We start from the raw sequence: 20097 nt of genomic DNA on the forward strand, positions 1-20097 counted from the left end.
AAGCTGCCACCTGGACCTTTGTCCATTCCTTTACAAAGCATTACCACCTACCTCTTTTCTCTAAGGCTAGGGCAGGGTTTGCCTCTGCAGTTCTGCAGGGCTTGCTTACCCATGCCTAGCTGTCTAACTAATCCTTCCACCCCTCTCCTCAGCTTTGGGAATCCTCCCACAGTTGATGACTGCAACAGTGAAACATGAAGAATATTGTACAGTTGTGTGCACTTACCATAAATGTAAAAGTTCAAGTGTAGTCACTGTTGCAGTCTTGGTTTCCCTCCCTCCTCCCCCCTTATATCCTCTTTCCTTATAGAGACATAACCTTCTTATGGTGGCTTTTAACCACCAGGACCACTTTACCATATTTCCTTGGGCGTCTGACTGGTTAGGGCAAGAAAAACTGATGTAATGGCGTTGGCTGCCTTGCTTTATAGCACTGACGACCTGACATCAGTCAACAAGTGACAGCAGCCGATGCAGAAAAACAATGACTCTAGTATTTGGGCCGGCCGAGGGCTACCACAGCAGGGATAACCCACAGGTGATGACTGCAACAGTGAATACACCTGAACATCTACATTTATGGTAAGTGCACACAACTGTACTTTTCCTTTCCAGCCTTGTACTGTTTCTTGTATTTTTTTTTTGGCTTCTCAGATGCAGTATTTTTTTGCATTGAATTTAAGCTGCATATCTTAGGCCAGTGTGTCAGGCTTAACTGCAGGTCATTTGTGAATGTATGGTCACAAATGTGCACTTTCTTTTTGTTTAAAGCCTGAGATTGTGGTATCTTGGGGAATTAATTTCTCCCCAATGTAGAGTGATCACAAAGTTAATTTATTTAAGTAGCAGTGTATGTTTAACCCTGTTGGGAAGTGCAGGTAACAATAGTCCCCTGTAGAAGTGTTTTAACATAAAACATCAGCCAAATTTCAGTCATTGCTGTTTCACTGCCATTTTGATACATAGTCATCCATCTTCTGAGTATGTCAGTCATTGATGTGTCACACTTTAGTCATGGAGCCAAAAGATCATGCATGCAGACTCAGACCAACTTTGAATTGTGACTCGGGTGCTAGGTGGTGCAGGCAGGGCAGATGGGCATGATCAGCTTCAGTTGAGGATGAAGATGTACATGCATAGGGCGCACTTGCATGGTCTAATTTTCTTGGAGGAGACTGGGGAAACAACCACATAGTACTGTCTGAAGGTGAGCAGGGCATCCTGCTGATGTTGGATCCTTGCAGAAGTGTAGGGCAGATCAGCACTGACTCCCATTGCATATCTTGCTCTCAGAGTGTTACTGGGCGAGTGCATGGTGAGTGAGAAATTAGGAGAAAACACTACCCAACAACTGTGCAATGCTGCCCTAGGTTCCTTGATCTCCTCACCAACCCCAGACATGGGTTAAGCTTAACACTGGGGAGGCTAAAGCCTGCCAGTAAACCTGGTGGACAAGGAAAGTTTCTGGGAGCAGCCTGCTATCAGCTTTGGGGAGCCAAAGAGAAGTGCATAAAAAAAAACAATATCTACACATCCATTGGCCACCTCCTTGCGTATTCATGCTTTTCCATAACTTTGTGAATCAGCAGGTGTGCAGACTTTTATTGGCAGTCCTGCTGGCTCCTTGGAATAGAAGGATGGAACCCAGACTACAACCCAGCGGACCTTTGTCCAGGTAGTGGGCCTAGTGCTGGAGGGGCCAGCTAGTGTGGAAGGGAAATGAAGAGGCATGGGCTGCTTGTCTCCTCCAGTGGGTAGGTTGAGGGACATATCACAGGACACATCTCCTGCTAGTGAATCTCTGGTGGAGACCCAGGGCTCTAGGAGGGGACATCCACTCAAATAGGGAGGGTGGAGTTACATGAGGAGCCCTACTCTGCATCCGTATCATGCCCCTCCTCCAAGCACTGGCACAGTACACAGCGGTAATGTCATGGCATAACCGTAATCTTCTGATGGGTGCCTGGATGAAGGCTGTATCCCAGTCTGATATTACCAGTTTAGGAAATGTATGGGCAGAGTCAAATCAGCCAGATGGTAAACAGGAGAAGGAGGCATAAAAAAAAATCATTGTAGATCTTATTCTTTGCCAATTATAAAGGTATCACTTAGGTCCTACCCCATGTTCAGTGTGTCTATACCCTTGTGTTTGAGTGAGGTCCCTTTATTAGAATCTTATATGTCCTTTAGTTTAGCCACTGTTTTATATGTACCACCTACTTAGGGTCTGCCTGAAGGTTGTCCAAGATATTCAGCCTGGAAGTATGACAGAAGCCTGGCTGAAAAGTATGCCGTATCCATTGCCTCTTTGAAATGTAATATCATGGTTGTCCAATCAGAGCACTCTCCTAGATTTATATTCTTATCAGTTTTTGAAAGAATTCTGAAATAAATCCTGTCTGGCCCCATTATTTGTGTACGAATAGATTCTAAAGTTTCTCAGGAGCCTTGTTTCTTTTAATGGACTGGGATTAATCTCCTTATTCTGAACCCATTGACTGACTGGCTTTTGGTAACCAACCCCTTTTTCCTTCAGGAGTACTGAGCAGAAAGTTAATTTAACACCTCTGCATGTTTGCTGCCTTTTTTGCCTAAAATTCATGTTGACTCACCAAAGGCAGTTACAGCAAATGTAAAATATTTTAAAATATATATATTTGCCAAAACTACATTTGGTGAACATCCAGTGAGCCATTTTTGCAGGGATGGAAGTGCCCATGCACACCCCATGTGGAGGGGATACCCTAACCCCCCTCCAAAAAAACATATATATATATATATATATATATATATATATATATATATATATATATATATATAAAATCTCCAAGGTCACACAACAGTGGAGAAAGAGCCAGAGTCTACTATTCAACGAAAGTAGTTTCAGCAAATATACATTGGATCTTTTTGCATTTGCCAAAAGTACCTTTGGCAGATCAACAGGAACACTTTTGTAATTTTATTGTATACATCCTTGTCTGTCCTTACTCATTTATGTATATATAAAAAGTTTTATCTCCTTCCCTAGTGAACTGTCTCTTCTTCCCTCAGCTTCAGGCTTTGCTTTTCTCTTAGGTGTTCCGGTCGTCTTTTGCTTTAGTTGGCATTGCTGTCTATTGTATTCTTATTTTTTTTCACTAAGTAATTGATTTTGAAATGGAGTGGAAAAGAGTGCTAGCAGCTTTTCTCTAATTAGATACATTTACTATTTTTTCAGTTCTGACATACTATCCCCTATAATTTTGCAAAATTTGCTTCACTGAAACCTGGAACATTCATGTTTGCATGACTGGACTCTACAGTGGTACTGACTGTGAACCACATTTAGTAATAATTTTTTTCCCAGATGACTGCCCACTTCAGAAGATGAGGTTCTTACTCCTGCCTGTTTCAAAACAATGGTTCTGAGTTGTTCTTTTGTGCAAATCATAGAGAGTGGTGTGAGATCTATACCTTGCAGGGCATCAGAAATGATCATTCTCTTTGATTTGGAAATATTTAGGGTGTTCCAGTTAATTTCAATTTCTGGCTTATTAAAGTCCCCCAGTATCAACAGTAGTTTACATGTATATGTCCTCGTAAGGGGATGCAACCTGTCATTTTCTCATCTCTCTGTATGAGGAGGAAGTCCATATACAACCCCTAGCAAAGTATGCTGCCAATTTGAAGTCTAGAGTATAATCCATAGTGCCTTCTCCCATCCATGTGTACTTGTTCCTTCACCTTGATTCCCTCCTTTATCTAGAGAGTTACCCCATTTTTCTGTTTTGCACCACTGCCTTTAATTCCAGTAGAGTGCATTATCTGGTATGTTTACATCCCAGTCATGGTCGTGTGAGCACCATGTTTATGTTGTCATAGTAACAACACATCATTCTTCCATAATGTCCAAAACTGCAGTTTGGCCTAGACTGTGGGTGCTTGTAGTCGTTACCATCCATACTTCTTTTGACTTGTCCCTTGTCGCCTTATAAATGTACAGATTATTAATGCCTTTTTTCATTTATGGCTTATCCTCTTCTGTTTTTCTTTCTGTTGTTAAAATTGACCCTAAAAATGAGATGTGATGAGGGGGAGACCACCATACTAGTACAGGTCTGCATCACTTCAAGCAAAATCTCAAGTCTCCAGTGAAACAAATATCTTGAGACTTGCATCAAATGTTCATTCATTCATTCGTTGTTTCTAGTGATTCAAAGCACCATCGCTTCATGCATTCCATGCATAGACCACACTACAGTAACTGCATGCAATTACCCCACCACAGTAACTGTGTATAATGTGTGCCGGCCTTATTCCCTCAGCCTCCTCCTGAATTGCTTCTGATCCATTTCATCTTTTCCTACATGTGCAATGACATCAGCCATCCTACCTTGTTCACCTGCTGCTCATATCCTGAATGTCTTCCTCCTAGTCTTCTTCACCATGTCAGGCACTTTAAATCCATGCCACTCACTTCAGTGTACCATCTTTAGAATGCAGTCCGCCAGCTTCAGACTTTCTACTCGGTCAATGTCCATGCTGGACGGCACAGTGGTGCAATGGTAGCATTGTTGCCTCACAGCAAGAGGCTCTCTGGTTCAATTCTCAGTTGGGGTGCCTTCTGTGCAGAGTCTGCATGTCCTCACTGTGTTCGTGTGGGTTTCCTCTGGGTGCTGCGGTTTCCTCCCATGTTTCAAAGACATACATCTGGAGCGTTTCTCCCTGGGTCTCCGCTGAAAATTGGCTTTGTTGCAAGTCAGACTTTCCCGGTAAACAAAAGTTAAATTAAAAAAAATAAATAAAATACTTCTCATTAGTCGCATACCACCCTCCTTTGACTCCTTGCACTTTGAGAATGATGCCCCATTACTGTTCCTGGCCTCCAGATGTTCTTTGTGTTTCACTGTTGCAGTCATCACATTTGGGATATCTGCCTGCAGGTAGCCCACAGTCTGCCCGAATACCAGAGTCTTGAGATTTCTGCGTCGGATGCTATCGCCTCTTCCATGATGTCAGGTCATCAGAGGTAGAAAACATGCAGTTTACGCCATTACATCAGCTTTCCTTGCCACGTGGGAGCCTGAAGCAGAAGCAGTTTGCAAGTGCCGGTTGGCCGCTACCTGAAATTTTCATTTTTCAAGTTTCAAACCTGAAGTCTTCTAAAGCTAAGTACCCCATTGGGGATCCTTTTTTCTTGTTCTAACCAATGTCAAAAAAGGTTAACAATTGTCTTGCCTGTAGAAAGCAAATACCTCACTGAGATTTTCATTCTTACTGCGTCACCTGTTTAGGCCCAGACCACAATGTTCCTCGCTGTCGGTTTTGTGCCTTGTTAAACGCCCGAACTATTCATTGTCAGGCTATTTTGGTCGCTAAATTCTTTTGCTCTCGTTCTCCATATTCCAAAATGGCTTCGTTAAGCCATCCGACTACCAATCTTCCAAAAAAAAGTAAGAATAAAGACAGAGACAGACTGCATAGGTCCAAAACTGCTGACGACGCTTCCATTAAGCTAGTCGCCAGTCCGCCAGTACTTAGTAAGGCACTTTTTCAGCCCTTGATACCCGCTTCTACAGATTTGCAGGCCTCTACTGAGACCCATTCGGAGTCCGGTATGCCACGAGATGCTTTTTCGACTATGGAACCTGTGGATGTCTCTACCTTGGATGGGTCCGGAGCCGCTGTGCAGGCACCGGCTTCTGAAGGTGTATTCAGACCTTCCGATGTTCGTATTAAACTGACTACTTCGTTTTTGGCTAAAAACTACCGAATTTCTCAGGCCCAGGGTTCGCACAACGTCTGGGAAACCAATGACCAAAGCGCATTCCCAAGCTCCCATGTCTCAGAAACAAATGCTTAGAATGGCTGAAGACCTTATTACTTTAATTAGGGAAGCCAGCCTTCCCCCTCTAAAAGACAAATAATTGATTTTCCTTCTGATTCTACAGACCATGAGTCCGATCATTCTGACCCCTCTGATTAGCAGGACGTACCCTTATCCACCTGTGAGGATTCAGATGCAGAGGATTCCATTCCCTCTACCTCCCCTCCGGAGGAATTTTCTTTTGGTGAAACCTTGCATACCCTAAAAGAGCATTTCCGCTGGGAATGCCAGGACTACCCTCAGTCCAAAAAGAGACTAGGGGAATTTTTAGACTTGCCTCAGTACAGGCCTCTAGCTATACCCCCTGTCCTGGATATTGTAGATGATGTCTTCATGGAAGCAAGTCTTACCCCTGATACTTTGCCTCCAGCTCCTAGAAAGCCTGACAGGTACTACAGAGTACCTGACTCTCACAAATTTGTCTTTAAAAATCCTACTGCGGATCCAGAGACCACTTCCGAGGGACCTAAAAGTATTAAGGCTACTACAGCCAAAAACCATACCCCTTTGGACAGGGATTCTAGGGCTTTAGGCAGCTGGGGTAAGAAGGTATATACCTCTGCAACTCTTGCCATCAGAGCTTTAAATTGCCAGTTTCACATGTTGAAGTACCAGCAGCATATTATGGAATAATTAAACAAAAAATGTTGTTGATTCCTGATCGTGCAGAAAATAAAGATTTACAAGAGTTGGTAAACATACTTTGCAGTGTGGTTTTGATGCCGTAGAAGCATCTTGCAGGGCTGCTGTCACTAGGTCTGTTCTGAGAAGGCATGCTTGGCTGAAGGAACAAATCTTGTCAGACCATGTCAAAGCAAACTTACTAGATGCTCCATTAAACCAAGAATGTTTGTTTTGTACAAAAGCAGAAGAAGTTCTTAAAAAGATGGAGGAAAAAGTTAAAGCTATGCAAACTGTTAAAGATTTCTTACAGGTACAGCCACCTAGATTCAGTAGGCATTGGCCTTCAAAAAACTGGTCCTTTCCAGTCCCTCCCAGGCCTTCTTAATCCAAGCCCAGGGACGACAGACCACAAAGACTACAGTCTCAGGGTATGCACAGATCTAAACAATGGAGTGCTCCCACCTCAAAAACAGGGAGTGGTAAGCCACCATCTTATGGAAAAAGTTCACAATGACTTGTCCTCCATCCTTCCCAACCATGCCGAAGTACTTGCATCCCTAGGAGGAAAACTCACCCTGCATACAAAAAACTGGGAATACATTACCCAGGACTGATGAGTCTTAAACATTGTATCCCTGGGATACAGATTATATTTCCACTCACTGCCAACCCCAAGCGGATTTCCAGACCTTCCTCCAAACCAGTGGGCAGAGGCCCAAAAGTAAGTACTTTCTCTTCTCAGTATCAGGGCTATTCAACTTGTTCCAACAGAGCAAAGGGGACAGGGTTTCTACTCCAGACTGTTTCTGGTGCCCGGAAAAGAGAACTCTTGGCACACTATTCTGGATCTGTCAATTCTCAATGCCTTCCTGGTGGTACCAAAGTTCAAAATGCTTTACACTCCAACAGCGGCTTCCTCTGCTAACCAAGGACTCCTGGCTGGTCATCCTAGACTTAAAAAAAGCTTATCTGCACATCCCCATAAGGTAATCTTGCAGGAAATATCTACGTTTCAGGGCAGGCTCTGTGCACAATCAGTTCTCTGCACTTCCTTTCACTTATCTACTGTGCCCAGGGTAGTTACAAAGTGCCTGGCTCTAGCCATTGCATACTGCAGGCAGAGAAACATTCAAATTTACCCATACTTGGATGATTGCCTGATTCAGGCAGACAGTCAGGAATTGCTACTTCAGCACCTGACATTTGTAAAGAGACTCCTAACTTCTCTGGGGTATACCATCAATGAAAAGAAATCACACCTGGTACCCAGCCAAAAAATGTTATTCCTGGGAGCAAGCTTGAACACAGCTTCCCAGATGGCATTTCTCACTCCAGAAAAGCAGGTTTATTTGACAAATTACTTAAAACTACTGGCCACCCAAACCCAGCTATCTGCAAGAAAAATACTGCAAGCCCTAGAGTTCATGGCCTCATGCATTCTCCTAATTCCATATGCAAGACTGCATATGAGGAAACATCAATGGTACTTAAAAAGTCTCTGGTGTCAACATTCTCAGGACTTGGAAACAGTGATTCCTATCATTCCTTGCCTAAGGACAGAGTTCCTTTGGTGGGCAGAGGCCTGCAACCACAACAAGGGACTCCCTTTCATTCAATCCCCCGTTGTCCAAACCCTGACAACAGATGCAACAGACTATGCATGGGGGGCTCACATGGCAGGCAAATGCATTCAAGGCAAATGGATCCCAGGACAAATGTGCCTGCATATCAATCAAAAAGAAATGTTAGCTGTACAGAATGCACTGACAGCCTTCAAATACCTTATTCTTCCAGGACAACTCTTGATAAAGACAGACAACACCACAGTTATGTGGTACATAAACAAGTAGGGGAGAACTCATTCCTACCCATTGTGCAGATTAGCCATGGCTCTGTGGAACACAGCCCTGAGCAACCAAGTGCACCTGCAAACTTAATTCCTGCCAGGCAAACAAAATTCACTGACAGACAACTTAAGCAGAAATCTAATGGACCCACACAAGTGGAAACTGGAACCCAACTCATTCAAGCTTCTAATCCACAAGTGGGGGACACCAGAGGTGGACCTCTTTGCTTCCCCCCAAAACCATCAATTGAGCAAATTTTGCACCAGAACTCCCCATAGCCAAGCATGGAAAGTGGATCCCCATCCTTTACATGGGAAAACCTCTCAGTCTATGTCTTTCTCCCTCTGCCCCTCCTCTCGAATGTACTACTCAAGATCAAACAGGACAGGCCAAGGATAATCGTTATTGCACCAGACTGGCCACGCCAGCACGGGTACCCACTTTTATGCAGTCTGACAACAGTGCCACCCTGGCACCTGCATCAAACCCCCTCTCTGCTGTTCCAGCAGGAGGGCCAGATTTTGCATCCTTAGCTGAAAACTCTGAACCTAGCAGCCTGGCTTATTCCCTGAATACATCACCAGACACCCTCAGCAAACAGGTGCTGGATGTCATCCTTGAAGCCAGGAGACATAGTACTAGAAAATCCTATTAAGAAAAGTGGAAAATATGCTGTACTTGGAGCCAGTTTCAGGGAAAGGACACAGCCATGCCCACCTTACCTCAAATCCTAGATTATCTAGCAGAGCTGCTCCACAAAGGCCTATTCTCCTCATCAATTAAGATTCATACCATTACCATCTCAGCTCATTACAATATTGAGCCATCCCTCTTCTCTCACCCTCTGGTCAAACAATTCTTGAGAGGAGCTAATAATTTAAGACCTCCGAGGAGAGCTCCCACTCCTGCCTGGGACCTTAACTTTGTACTAGAGAAGCTCACGCTTCCCCCTTTTGAGCCTGCTGCTACAGCAGAGTTAAAATTCCTCTCTTGGAAAACAGCCTTATTTCTAGCCATCACTTCACCAAGAAGAGTGTCTGAGTTACAGGCCCTTATGGCTGTGGAACCCTTCATTATCTTCCATGCGGACAGGGTTTCCCTCAGGACTAACCCATCATTTATGCCCAAGGTGGTATCCAGTGTGGCTTTAAACCAATCCATCCATTTACCAATCTTTTCCCTAATCCTCAAAATAAAGGGGAAAGGATCCTGCACTCCTTGGATGTGCACAGGCAGCTGAGGTTCTCCCTTGACAGGACTAAACCTTTCAGAAAATCTGACCAGCTGCTAGTCAGCTTTTCTACAGGGGCAGAGGGCAAGACCATTTCAAAGCAAACCATTCTGCATCCATTTCTGCTACAAATACCATGGAAAACCTACCCCACAGGGGATCAGAACCCATTCCACCAGGGCTACCTCAACCTCTACAGCATTTCTCAGGGGAGTCCCTACCAGGGACATCCTGGAAACTGCAACCTGGAGTTCAGTACACACCTTCACCAAGCATTACCACTTACCTATCTTTTCTAAATCCAGAGCTGGATTTGCTACAGCAGTCTTACAAGGCCTGCTAGCCAGCCCTAATACTTCTTGACTGCCTCCACCCTTCCCCAGCTTTGGAAATCAACTCAAATGTGATGACTGCAACAGTGAAACACGAAGAACATAGTACAGTTGTGTACACTTACCATAAATGTAGATGTTCAAGTGTATTCACTGTTGCAGTCCTGGTTACTCTCCCCTCAACCCCCTGATTTTTCTATACTTTCTACCTATCCTCTTTGTTGGCCATATCCTGTGGCAGTGATATTTACTTTTTACTGGAGGTGTTCCACACCATGTAATTGCTTCCTATTTTGGGGGATTCTGACATCTGTGGCAAGAAAAGCTGATGTAATGGTGTTGGCTGCATGTTTTATACCCCTGATGACCTGACATCATGGAAGAGGCGACAGCATCCGACGCAGGAATCCCAAGACTCTGGTATTCGGGCCAAATGAGGGCTACCTGCAGGCAGATAACCCAAATGTGATGACTGCAACAGTGAATACACTCTAGCATCTACATTTATGGTAAGTGTACACAACTGTACTTTTTGGTACTTGTGTAAGGGGAACTGATAGAATCTAGAGTAGCATGCAAATTGTAAAGTGGTACAGTTGTAGGGTTGAACCTGTTTTCAACACCCTTGCCCTCCCAAAACCCTCTGTGGTCGACCTTTTCTTGTTCTTGGTAAGCTCTGTGGCTGTGGTGGTGACATTTGTGAACTTTAGCTTGTAAATATGCCCCCAGTCTCAGAAAACTGACCAACCCTTTCCAAAACCTTTCCACAGCACCATGACTGGGATGCTTGTACATGTGGCAAAATCACAGTTGGATTACAGTTTTTGAACTCAAATTTTGTTGGTTAAATCTGAGCAAGCACATTGTTTTGTCCTCTCAAAGTATAACGTCAGGAAAGTGCAAGTCACTGATACTAATATAATATATTTTATTCTTTCATTTTTCCAGTATGGGTTTTTACCTTATTTTCAGATATTCCAATTATATGTGTATACAGTGTATTTTAAACTGCTTCAGCCCTTAGCTTCTGCAAAATGTAACTGGTAAGAAGAAGAAGATTTAAACTGTTACACATTTTACAGTATTTGTACTTAACTGATAGATTCAGATATTTCAAGCTTTGACATCGACTAACAACGATCACAGCACTGCAGGGGATGTTTTTGCACTGAGCTGATAGGCACTTTCATTCATTGTGAAGTCAGTTCTGCTACATGTATGTTCCCATGTGTGAAAAAATGGCATTGCATGCTAAAGTCTGGAATCGGCACATGGAAGAAATTACCATTCTCCACTGATATGTGGCCGAAAATGAAACCTGTATTATATGGCAGACTGGTTCCTGTGATGATTCGTCATAAAGCTACTCATATTTTGTATTACTGTGAATACAGTTTGCGCATGGCTGTTCTACAAAGCATCAAACATTCACACATCATTTGATTGTCTGAAAGAATTTTTCCTTACATCATCTTTGGAGACATAAACAATCTTGCTAAAATCTTACAAGTTGATAATGTGTTTCCTAAAAGCTGAAAGAAGAAAAAAGGCATTTGATTAGCCAAAAAACATCATTTTTAATGTAAGCCTAGAAACATTTGCAGTTTTATCAGGGCCCAAAGCAAAGAATCGGTACCATGTCTTTCAGTGCTACTATACTCTTTACACCCCCTGGTGGTGAAGCAAAGTGTTGCACCTGTAGCTGTCAGAACCAGCCAAATGTCAATTTGAACATGTCAGGTACTACACCCATTTCAGTGTGTGGACATGGACTGGCTGTCCAGAGTACTGACCAGCTACTTCATCTCATTTATCAGAGAGTGGAGAAAGCCATCACTGTGGCAGAATCTGCATTAGCCGTTGCTAAAAGCAATAGTGAAATTCTCAACAAGCTGCAGGAAGATATAGGAAACCTGAAAAAGAGCAAAATTCAGGAAGAAAAAGAACTGTGTCCTAAGGGGGATCCAGAAACCCAGAACCCTGGAAAAATAGCAGTTGACTTTTGTCAGCCAGTGGCAGACTTGCCTGGGAATATTGGAAATGCACAAGCCGTGATAGAAGAACTGAGACAACTCGGTGCAGCTACCTCAATGTCAGCTAGTCATATGCATTATCCTGTAGAAAGATCAATTCAGAGGGATGCCAGGATACCTGCCTGCCATATTCAGCCTGATGTCATGCCTGTGCACAACACTGTAAGTACATGAAGATAAGTTAAGTTTTAGTGTGTTTGGGGTCATGTCATATGTTTTAATACTCACAGATCTGTGGTAACATTAGATATTAGCAAAAAATGCACATAAGTGCATTGTAATTGTGTATAATCGGCACTTGGATGTCCACTATTCATTTTTCATGGCAGTGTGGTTTCCTTTCTTTTTAATTTCATGAAGTGCTCATACGTCAAACAGAAATTGTCATAAAGCACTGTGATATACTATCCCACTGTGGCATATGAAAACAAAGACATGGGAATGTACTAACTATATCTTTTTCATATAAACTCAGCTACTACAGCTACTAATGAAACACTTTAGGATATAATACTGCACAGATGCCATCTGATCAAGTCAGGTTATCTGAAAATGAGTCCCTTTAAAAATGTGGTCTGATATTATTTCCTCCTTTGTGATGTGATCAGACATTTTTTTCTTGGCCTGTTCCCCAGGCTGAATTAATAGGTGTCACATTATTCAGGACATTGATTACTGATTTTGAGGAACTTGTGAATGCAAGGCAGGACAGAAGTCCTAGCAGCTTGGATTGTGTCAGCCTACTATATGTGAAATTGGAGCCCAGGGCTGGTGTTAGCATTCTGGGGGCCCCCAGCAGATGTCAAGTTGGGGGCCCCTAGTCATTTCCAGTCTACATATTACCCCTTCACTGCTACCCCTCATAAGCAACCTCTTAATTCATGCTGCAAGTTTTTAGGAGTAGTAATCACAGACTGACCTGTAGCTACAGTGCTCTTACATTAAACAGACCTATGTAGCACACTATGTAGGCCCATCTCGCAAAGGGGCTTTTAGATTTACTGGAATTTAATTGCACCAATGATATATTGCAGCAACTTTATATATAGGTCTGAACTTTGTGAAATGGTGCCCTGGGCCTACTGTTTCAGCCCCTCCCAACACACACATACAGAGACACACATAACCAAGCATACCCTCCAGCCATCCCCTGCCCCCCCACCCAATCTTGGGTTCCCTGTGCCATGTACATTACTTTTTTCTTCCCTTTCTTACATATTGGCTTACTCTTCAGCTTTTTCAAGAAGCCATGACTTTTTATATGCTTTGAAGTGCATTTTATAGTTTTTTTTACACAACCTTTTTATCCAATGATAGCTTGAACAGAAATTTTGATTAAGGAAATAAACTGTGTTGCTGTTCAGCTTTAGCTTTATTTGCTTCCTTTCAACACACCTTTCTTGATCAAGTAAGTACAGCAATGACTATTTAGGAAATAACTCAGTAAATCCAGAGCCCCCAGAAGCCATTGGGTTATGTATGTTTTGAAATACATTTAGAACATTTTCCCAACATTTTAATCCAGTGGTAGCCTAAATAATTTTGTTTTTTTTTCATGGAAGACGTAAGTTGTACTAAAGGCTTAATGTTCAAAGATGACAGAATAGTAACTCGCAATAAACTAACAAGCCACTTGTTGTCTGGAAACACAGGTCCTATCTGGGAACTGCCTGCCTCTGCATCCCTTTGGTGTTAGACTAGGATGAAGTTCAAATTGCCACATGCAACTCTCCTCACTCCTCAACCCCAGCTGTCAAAGGCAGCTACCTGTATACATGCTTGAAGTGTGACTGTGAGGAAAGTGAAAAAAAATAATGATTACAGTAATGCATTCTTCTTTGTTGCTCCAAGACAGGACACTGCCCCTGCACAAGCTATAGTAACTTTCTTTGTACACTTCTGAGGTCAGTGAGAAAAGTAAAAAACAATGACCACAATGCCCTCAACCCAAACACAAGCTATAATAACCTCATGTGCACACCTGTAAGGTTTGACTGTGATGAAAATTAAAGTAACAACTGCACGACCCCCCCCCCCCCACACACACACACACATAACCTACAGCAGTTTTCTGTACATACACATCTGAGCAGGGCTAGTTTTAGAATGGGTGCAGTTGAGAGCAGGGGCCATTATCGGCTTTATCCTAACAGGGTCATATCACAGCCCTGTTCAGGATAAAGAGCGTAATCAAAAAATTAATACAGTTTTCCTCCTCATGTTTCCCCAACCAACCGCAGCTTTTGTGGGGCCTCCCCACAGTCAGGGATGGTTAAGGGGGTTCCCTTGAAGCCACGGGAATTGCAAGTACCTAAGCTGGCTATGTTGATGTTCATCGTGTTACACTGCTGCAGTCATCACACTTGGGTTATCCTGCCGTCAGGCGGTCCCGCAGTCGGCCAGAGTTCCAAAGTCTTGGTCCGGCGTCAGTTGCTGTCGCTTCTTCCCTGACGTCAGTGCGCCAGAGGTATATAAGATGCATCCAACACCATTTTCTTCAGTCTTTCTTGCCACGCGGTGCCCGAAGCAGAAGCAGTTCGCAAGTGCTGGTCGGCTGACTCCTGAGATTTTCGAAGTCGAATTTCAGATCCGAAGTCTTCAATAAAGCTAAGTACCCCGTTGGGGAAACTTTTTTCTTGCCTCAGACCGATGTCAGAAAAAGTTAATAATTGTATTTCTTGTGGGAAGCAAATACCTCATAAGGACTTTCACTCTTACTGTGTTCCATGCCTAGGCCCTGATCACGACGTCACTAGTTGTCGGTTTTGTGGTAGATTTAACAAATGCACTATAAAAAGACGTTTTGATTTTGCTTTGCACTACTTTGGCCGAAGGTTCAATTATACTATGCCGTCGGATCAACCGATGACCTCAATACCAAAAAAACGCAAAGACAAGGATAAAGACAGGCATCCGAGGTCCAAAACTGACGAGGAAACCTCTTCTAGGCCAGTCGCCGGTTCGCCGGTTCTCAGTGAGGCGCTTTTGCAGTCCCTGACACCCCCTACCTCAGAGCCACAGGCCACTTCCGACTCCCACGTGGAGACAACTAGGCCTCTGGAAACTCAAGGTATTGGGCCAACGGAAACTAATCCCTCAGATGGGTCCGGAGCCGCTGAGCAGGCATCGGCTTCTGAGGGTGTTTTCAGACCTTCACAACTTACCATTAAAACAACAGCTAAGACAAAGGTACCATTAAAGACAAAGAAACAAGTACAGCATTCTCCTGGACAGTTCTCCATGCCTAAGAAACAGATGCTTAAAATGGCCGAAGACCTCATTACTCTAATCAGGGGTTCCCATCCCCCTCCTGAGAAAAGGCCTAGGCAGGATACAGACTATGATTCCTCTGATCAGGTTTCCATTTCCTCTGATTCCTCTTCAGACCAGGGATACTCTCTACCCCCCTATGAGGACTCTGATGCTGAAGAATCTATCCCTTCAGCCTCTCCTCCTGAGGATTATTCTTTTGGGGAAACTTTGCATACCATGAGGGAGCATTTCCATTGGGAAAGTCAGGATTACTCAGAATCCAAGAAAAGACTCCGGGATTTCCTTTTATTGCCTTAGCACAGGCCGCTGGCTATTCTGCCTGTGCTAGACATTGTGGATGATGTGTTCTCTGAATGTAGCTTATCCTCTGACTCTTTGCCCCCTGCTCCAGCCAAACCAGATAGGTATTATAGAGTCCCTGACTCTCACAAGTTTCTTTACAAAAACCCTTCTGCGGATCCAGAAACTATTTCCCAGGGTCCAAAAGGGGTTAAGGCTTCCATTGCAAAAAATCCAGTATCCTCTGACAGAGATTCCAGAGCTTTGGATAGATGGGGGAAGAAAGTATACACTTCTGCAACTTTAGCAGTAAGAGCTTTAAATTGCCAGTTTCACATGCTTAAGTACCAACAATATTTAATGGCTCAGTTAAAACAGAAAATGCTTGCAAGCTCATAAGCTCATGATTGTAAAGAAATGCAGGATTTATTGCATGCAGTTGAACAGGTGGGAAAACATACTCTGTAATGTGGTTTTGATTCTTTAGAGGCCTCTTGTAGAGCCGCAGTTACAGGTTCTGTGATTCGAAGACATGCTTGGTTAAAAGAACAGAGTTTACCTGATCATGTTAAGGCAAAATTATTGGATGCTCCTTTACAGCATGATACCTTGTTTTGTGTTAAGGCAGAAGAGGTGTTAAAGAAAATGGAGGATAAAGCTAAATCTATGCAAACAGTCAAGGGTTTCTTACAGGTACAGCCACCTCGGTTTAGCAGAAATTGGCCAACAAAGAATTGGTCCTTTCCAGTGTCAGAGAGGCCACAGAGAGGCAGATACAGACGCCTAAGAGGCAGATCTCAACCCCAAGGCTCAAACAGACAACGACAGTGGGGCAGCTCAAACCCAAAAGGAGGTGAGGACAAGTCTCAACCTTACAGGAAACAGTCACAATGACTTTCCCCTTCGTACGCCAAGCACGTCCCTTTGGAAAGCCCCCTTAGTGGGAAAACTAGCACTTTTTTTCTCAAAACTGGCAAACAATCACCCAAGACAAATGGGTTCTGAATATTGTGTCTCAAGGTTACAGGTTCCACTTTCATACTTTACCAAGGCTAAAAGGAATGTCAGACCTGCCACAAAATCAATGGGCAGAGGCACAAAAACAAATTTCAGCCCTCATGGACATGAGAGCTATTCAAAAAGTACCACAACAGGAACAAGGACAAGGATTTTACTCAAGACTCTTTCTGGTCCCCAGAAAGGACAAGGCCTGGAGGTCCATACTAGACCTTTCAGTTCTGAATACTTACCTGGATATTCCAAAATTAAAAATGTTGACATTACAGCAGCTTCTACCCATGCTGGGCAAGAAGGCTTGGCTTGTTACCCTGGACCTCAAAGAGGCATACCTGCATGTCCCTATCAGACAAAATTGCAGAAGATACCTCAGATTCAAAGCTGGTACAATGCACTACCAATTCTCTGCACTGCTCTTTGGCTTATCTACTGCGCACAGGGTCTTCACAAAGTGCCTGACACCAGTAATTGCATTTTGCAGACAAAAAAGGAATTCAAATATATCCATACCTGGGCGACTGCCTCATTCAAGCAGAGACAAAGGACATTCTTCTACAGCATCTGGCATTTGTAAAAAGGTTGCTAATTTCTCTAGGGTACACAGTAAACGAAAATAAGTCAAAACTAGTGCCCTCGCAACAGATTATATTCCTGGGTGCCAGCTTAAATACAACGGCCCAGATGGCTTACCTCACGCCAGACAAACAAGTTCAACTAACTCAATATTTTCAGTTACTGGCAAAAAAGTCCCATCTCCCTGCAAGAAAAATTCTGCAGGCCCTGGGATTCATGGCATCCTGCATACTACTAATATCATATGCCAGACTGCATATGAGGAAATTACAATGATACCTAAAAAGTGTTTGGACTCAACACTCTCACAGTTTAGAAGCAGTAATACCAATGATTCCCTGCCTACAACATGAGTTTAGATGGTGGGCACAGGCATGTCACCTAAACAAGGGTCAGCCTTTTACCCAACCCACAGCCAGGCAAACTCTAACAACAGATGCTTCGGATTACGCCTGGGTAGCACACATGGCAGGAAAATGCATTCAGGGCAAGTGGACCACAGACCAGATGCATCTTCACATCAATCAAAAAGAGATGTTGGCTGTTCAAAAGGCCCTAACAGCCTTCAGGGACCTTCTGCATCCAGGACAATTATTACTAAAGGCAGACAACACCACAGTAATGTGGTACATAAACAAGCAAGGGGGCACTCATTCTTATCCCCTATGCAGGCAAGCCATGACCTTGTGGAACACAGCTCTAACGTATCAAGTTCACCTGCAAGCACAATTCCTGCCAGGAAAGAAAAATACTCTGGCAGACGATCTAAGCAAAAATATCATGGACCCTCACGAATGGAAATTGAATCCACAAATCTTCAGCATGGTAACGCAAAAATGGGGATGCCCAGACATAGATCTTTTTGCCTCCCCACTGAATTGCCAACTACCAAAATTCTGCACAAGGACTTATCACAAATAAGCATGGAAACTGGATGCTCTTTTGTTCAGCTGGAAAAACCTAAAAGTTTATGCCTTCCCGCCACTGCCTCTCCTTTCAAAGGTACTCCTAAAAGCCAGACAAGAAAAACCACAGATGATCCTGATTGCTCCAGACTGGCCACGCCAGCACTGGTACCCTATCTTAAGGAACTTGGCTCAAGGCCCACCATGGATTTTGCCTCAAATTCCACACCTTCTGACTCAACAAAACAATCAGATCCTGCACGGTCAGCTGAAAACCCTAAACCTGGCTGCATGGCAGATACATTAGTCAAACAGGCAACACCTCTCTCTAAAGCTGTTATGGATGTCATTTTGGAGGCCAGGCCGAGCACCAGGAAAGCTTACTCAGAAAAATGGAAGAGATTCTTCACCTGGAACCAGGCTCAAAGCCTTGACCCTCTTGTTCCAAACATTCCTCAGATTTTACAATACTTAACTGAGATGCTGGACAGAGGCCTATCCTTCTCATCAATTAAGATCCACGCCTCTGCCATTTTAGCACATTACAACACGGATCCTCCTTTATTCTATCATCCCTTGCTAAAGCAGTACCTCAGATGGGCTAAAAACATAAGACCGCCCCGGAGAGCACCAACACCAACTTGGGACCTCAATTTCGTTTTGGAAAAACTGACCCTACCACCTTTTGAGCCAGCCAATACAGCCGATCTAAAATTTTTATCATGGAAAACAGCTCTGCTCCTGGCAATAACTTCAGCACGAAGAGTCTCAGAGATACAGGCATTAATGGCAGTGGAACCTTTTATAATTTTTCATCAGGACAGGGTTTCTTTAAGGACAACCCTACCTTTATGCCAAAGGTGATATCTAGTGTGGCTCTTAACCAAACCATCCATTTGCCAACTTTTTATCCAAACCCCCAGAATAAAGAGGAGAAACTTCTGCATTCTTTGGACATACACAGGCAGCTATGCTTCTACTTGGACAAAACAAAAGCTTTCAGGAAAACTGAGCAACTGTTTGTAGCATATGCTGCAGGATCACAGGGCAAGGCTATCTCAAAGCAGACTATATCCAAATGGATAGGACACTGTATTCGTTACTGCTACACACAGCATGGAAAATCAGTCCCAAATACCATTAGGCCACATTCCACCAGGGCAACAGCCACTTCAACAGCCTTTCTCAGAGGAGTACCTACCAAGGAAATTTTGGAGGCTGCAACTTGGAGTTCAGTGCACACCTTTACTAAGCACTACCACCTGCCTCTTTGCTCTAAATCCAGAGCAGGATTTGCCACTGCAGTTCTGCAGGGCCTCATAGCCAATCCTAACTCTTTATAGACCAGCCACCCAACCTTAGCTTTGGGATTCTACCCAAGTGTGATGACTGCAGCAGTGTAACACGATGAACATAGTACAGTTTTGTACCTACCATAAATGTAGATGTTCGAGTGTTCACACTGCTGCAGTCCAGGTTACCCTCCCTCCATCCCCTCTGAACTAGCTGGACTTACCTATACCTTTCTATCCTATACAACCTTCGTGGTGTATTTGCTTGTAACTGAAGGTATTGCTTTTATTTTATATGTATATTTTTCATTAGCAATATGTATTGCCTACCTATTGGGGGCACCTGACATCTGGGGCAAGAAAAACTGAAGAAAATGGCGTCGGATGCATCTTATATACCCCTGGCACACTGACGTCAGGGAAGAAGCGACAGCAACCGACACTGGACCAAGACTTTGGAACTCTGGCCTGACGGCAGGATAACCCAAGTGTGATGACTGCAGCAGTGTGAACACTCAAACATCTACATTTATGGTAGGTACAAAAATGTACTTTAGTTTTAGTCGAGTGAATGTCCACTAACAGATTTTAACTAAGCCAGGGGTGCTATGTCAGTTCTAAAATATTTAATTAAAGACTGTGAAGCCTGTTGCTTGATAAAACATTATTAATATAACCAGAGAGATCTTTGAATTTTAAAGGCAATATAAATAAAAGTTATTACCCATTTGGTTTAAGTACACAGTACTGCTGTACTAGCTTTTGCTGGTTTGACAGACATGTTACAAAATATCAAGATAAGACAACTTGCTGTGGTTGGGGGCC

The 20097-nt window shown here is 43.4% G+C and overlaps 1 protein-coding gene across 1 annotated transcript in view; it reads left to right on the forward strand.

Annotated features, from left to right (window-relative positions):
• Positions 1-20097, forward strand: part of CCHR16.PART0H14orf93 (chromosome chr16.part0 C14orf93 homolog) — a 670150-nt gene that overhangs the window by 142265 nt on the left and 507788 nt on the right. The window contains exon 2 of the mRNA XM_044058553.1: positions 11009-12095. Coding sequence (XP_043914488.1) covers positions 11538-12095 — 558 coding nt within the window. The 5' untranslated portion in view covers positions 11009-11537. The remainder of the gene's footprint in view (positions 1-11008; positions 12096-20097) is intronic.

The sequence above is a fragment of the Protopterus annectens genome, chromosome 16.part0 (genome assembly GCF_019279795.1).
Source record: "Protopterus annectens isolate FY-2018-M chromosome 16.part0, PAN1.0, whole genome shotgun sequence".
Classification (NCBI taxonomy): Eukaryota; Metazoa; Chordata; order Ceratodontiformes; family Protopteridae; genus Protopterus; species Protopterus annectens.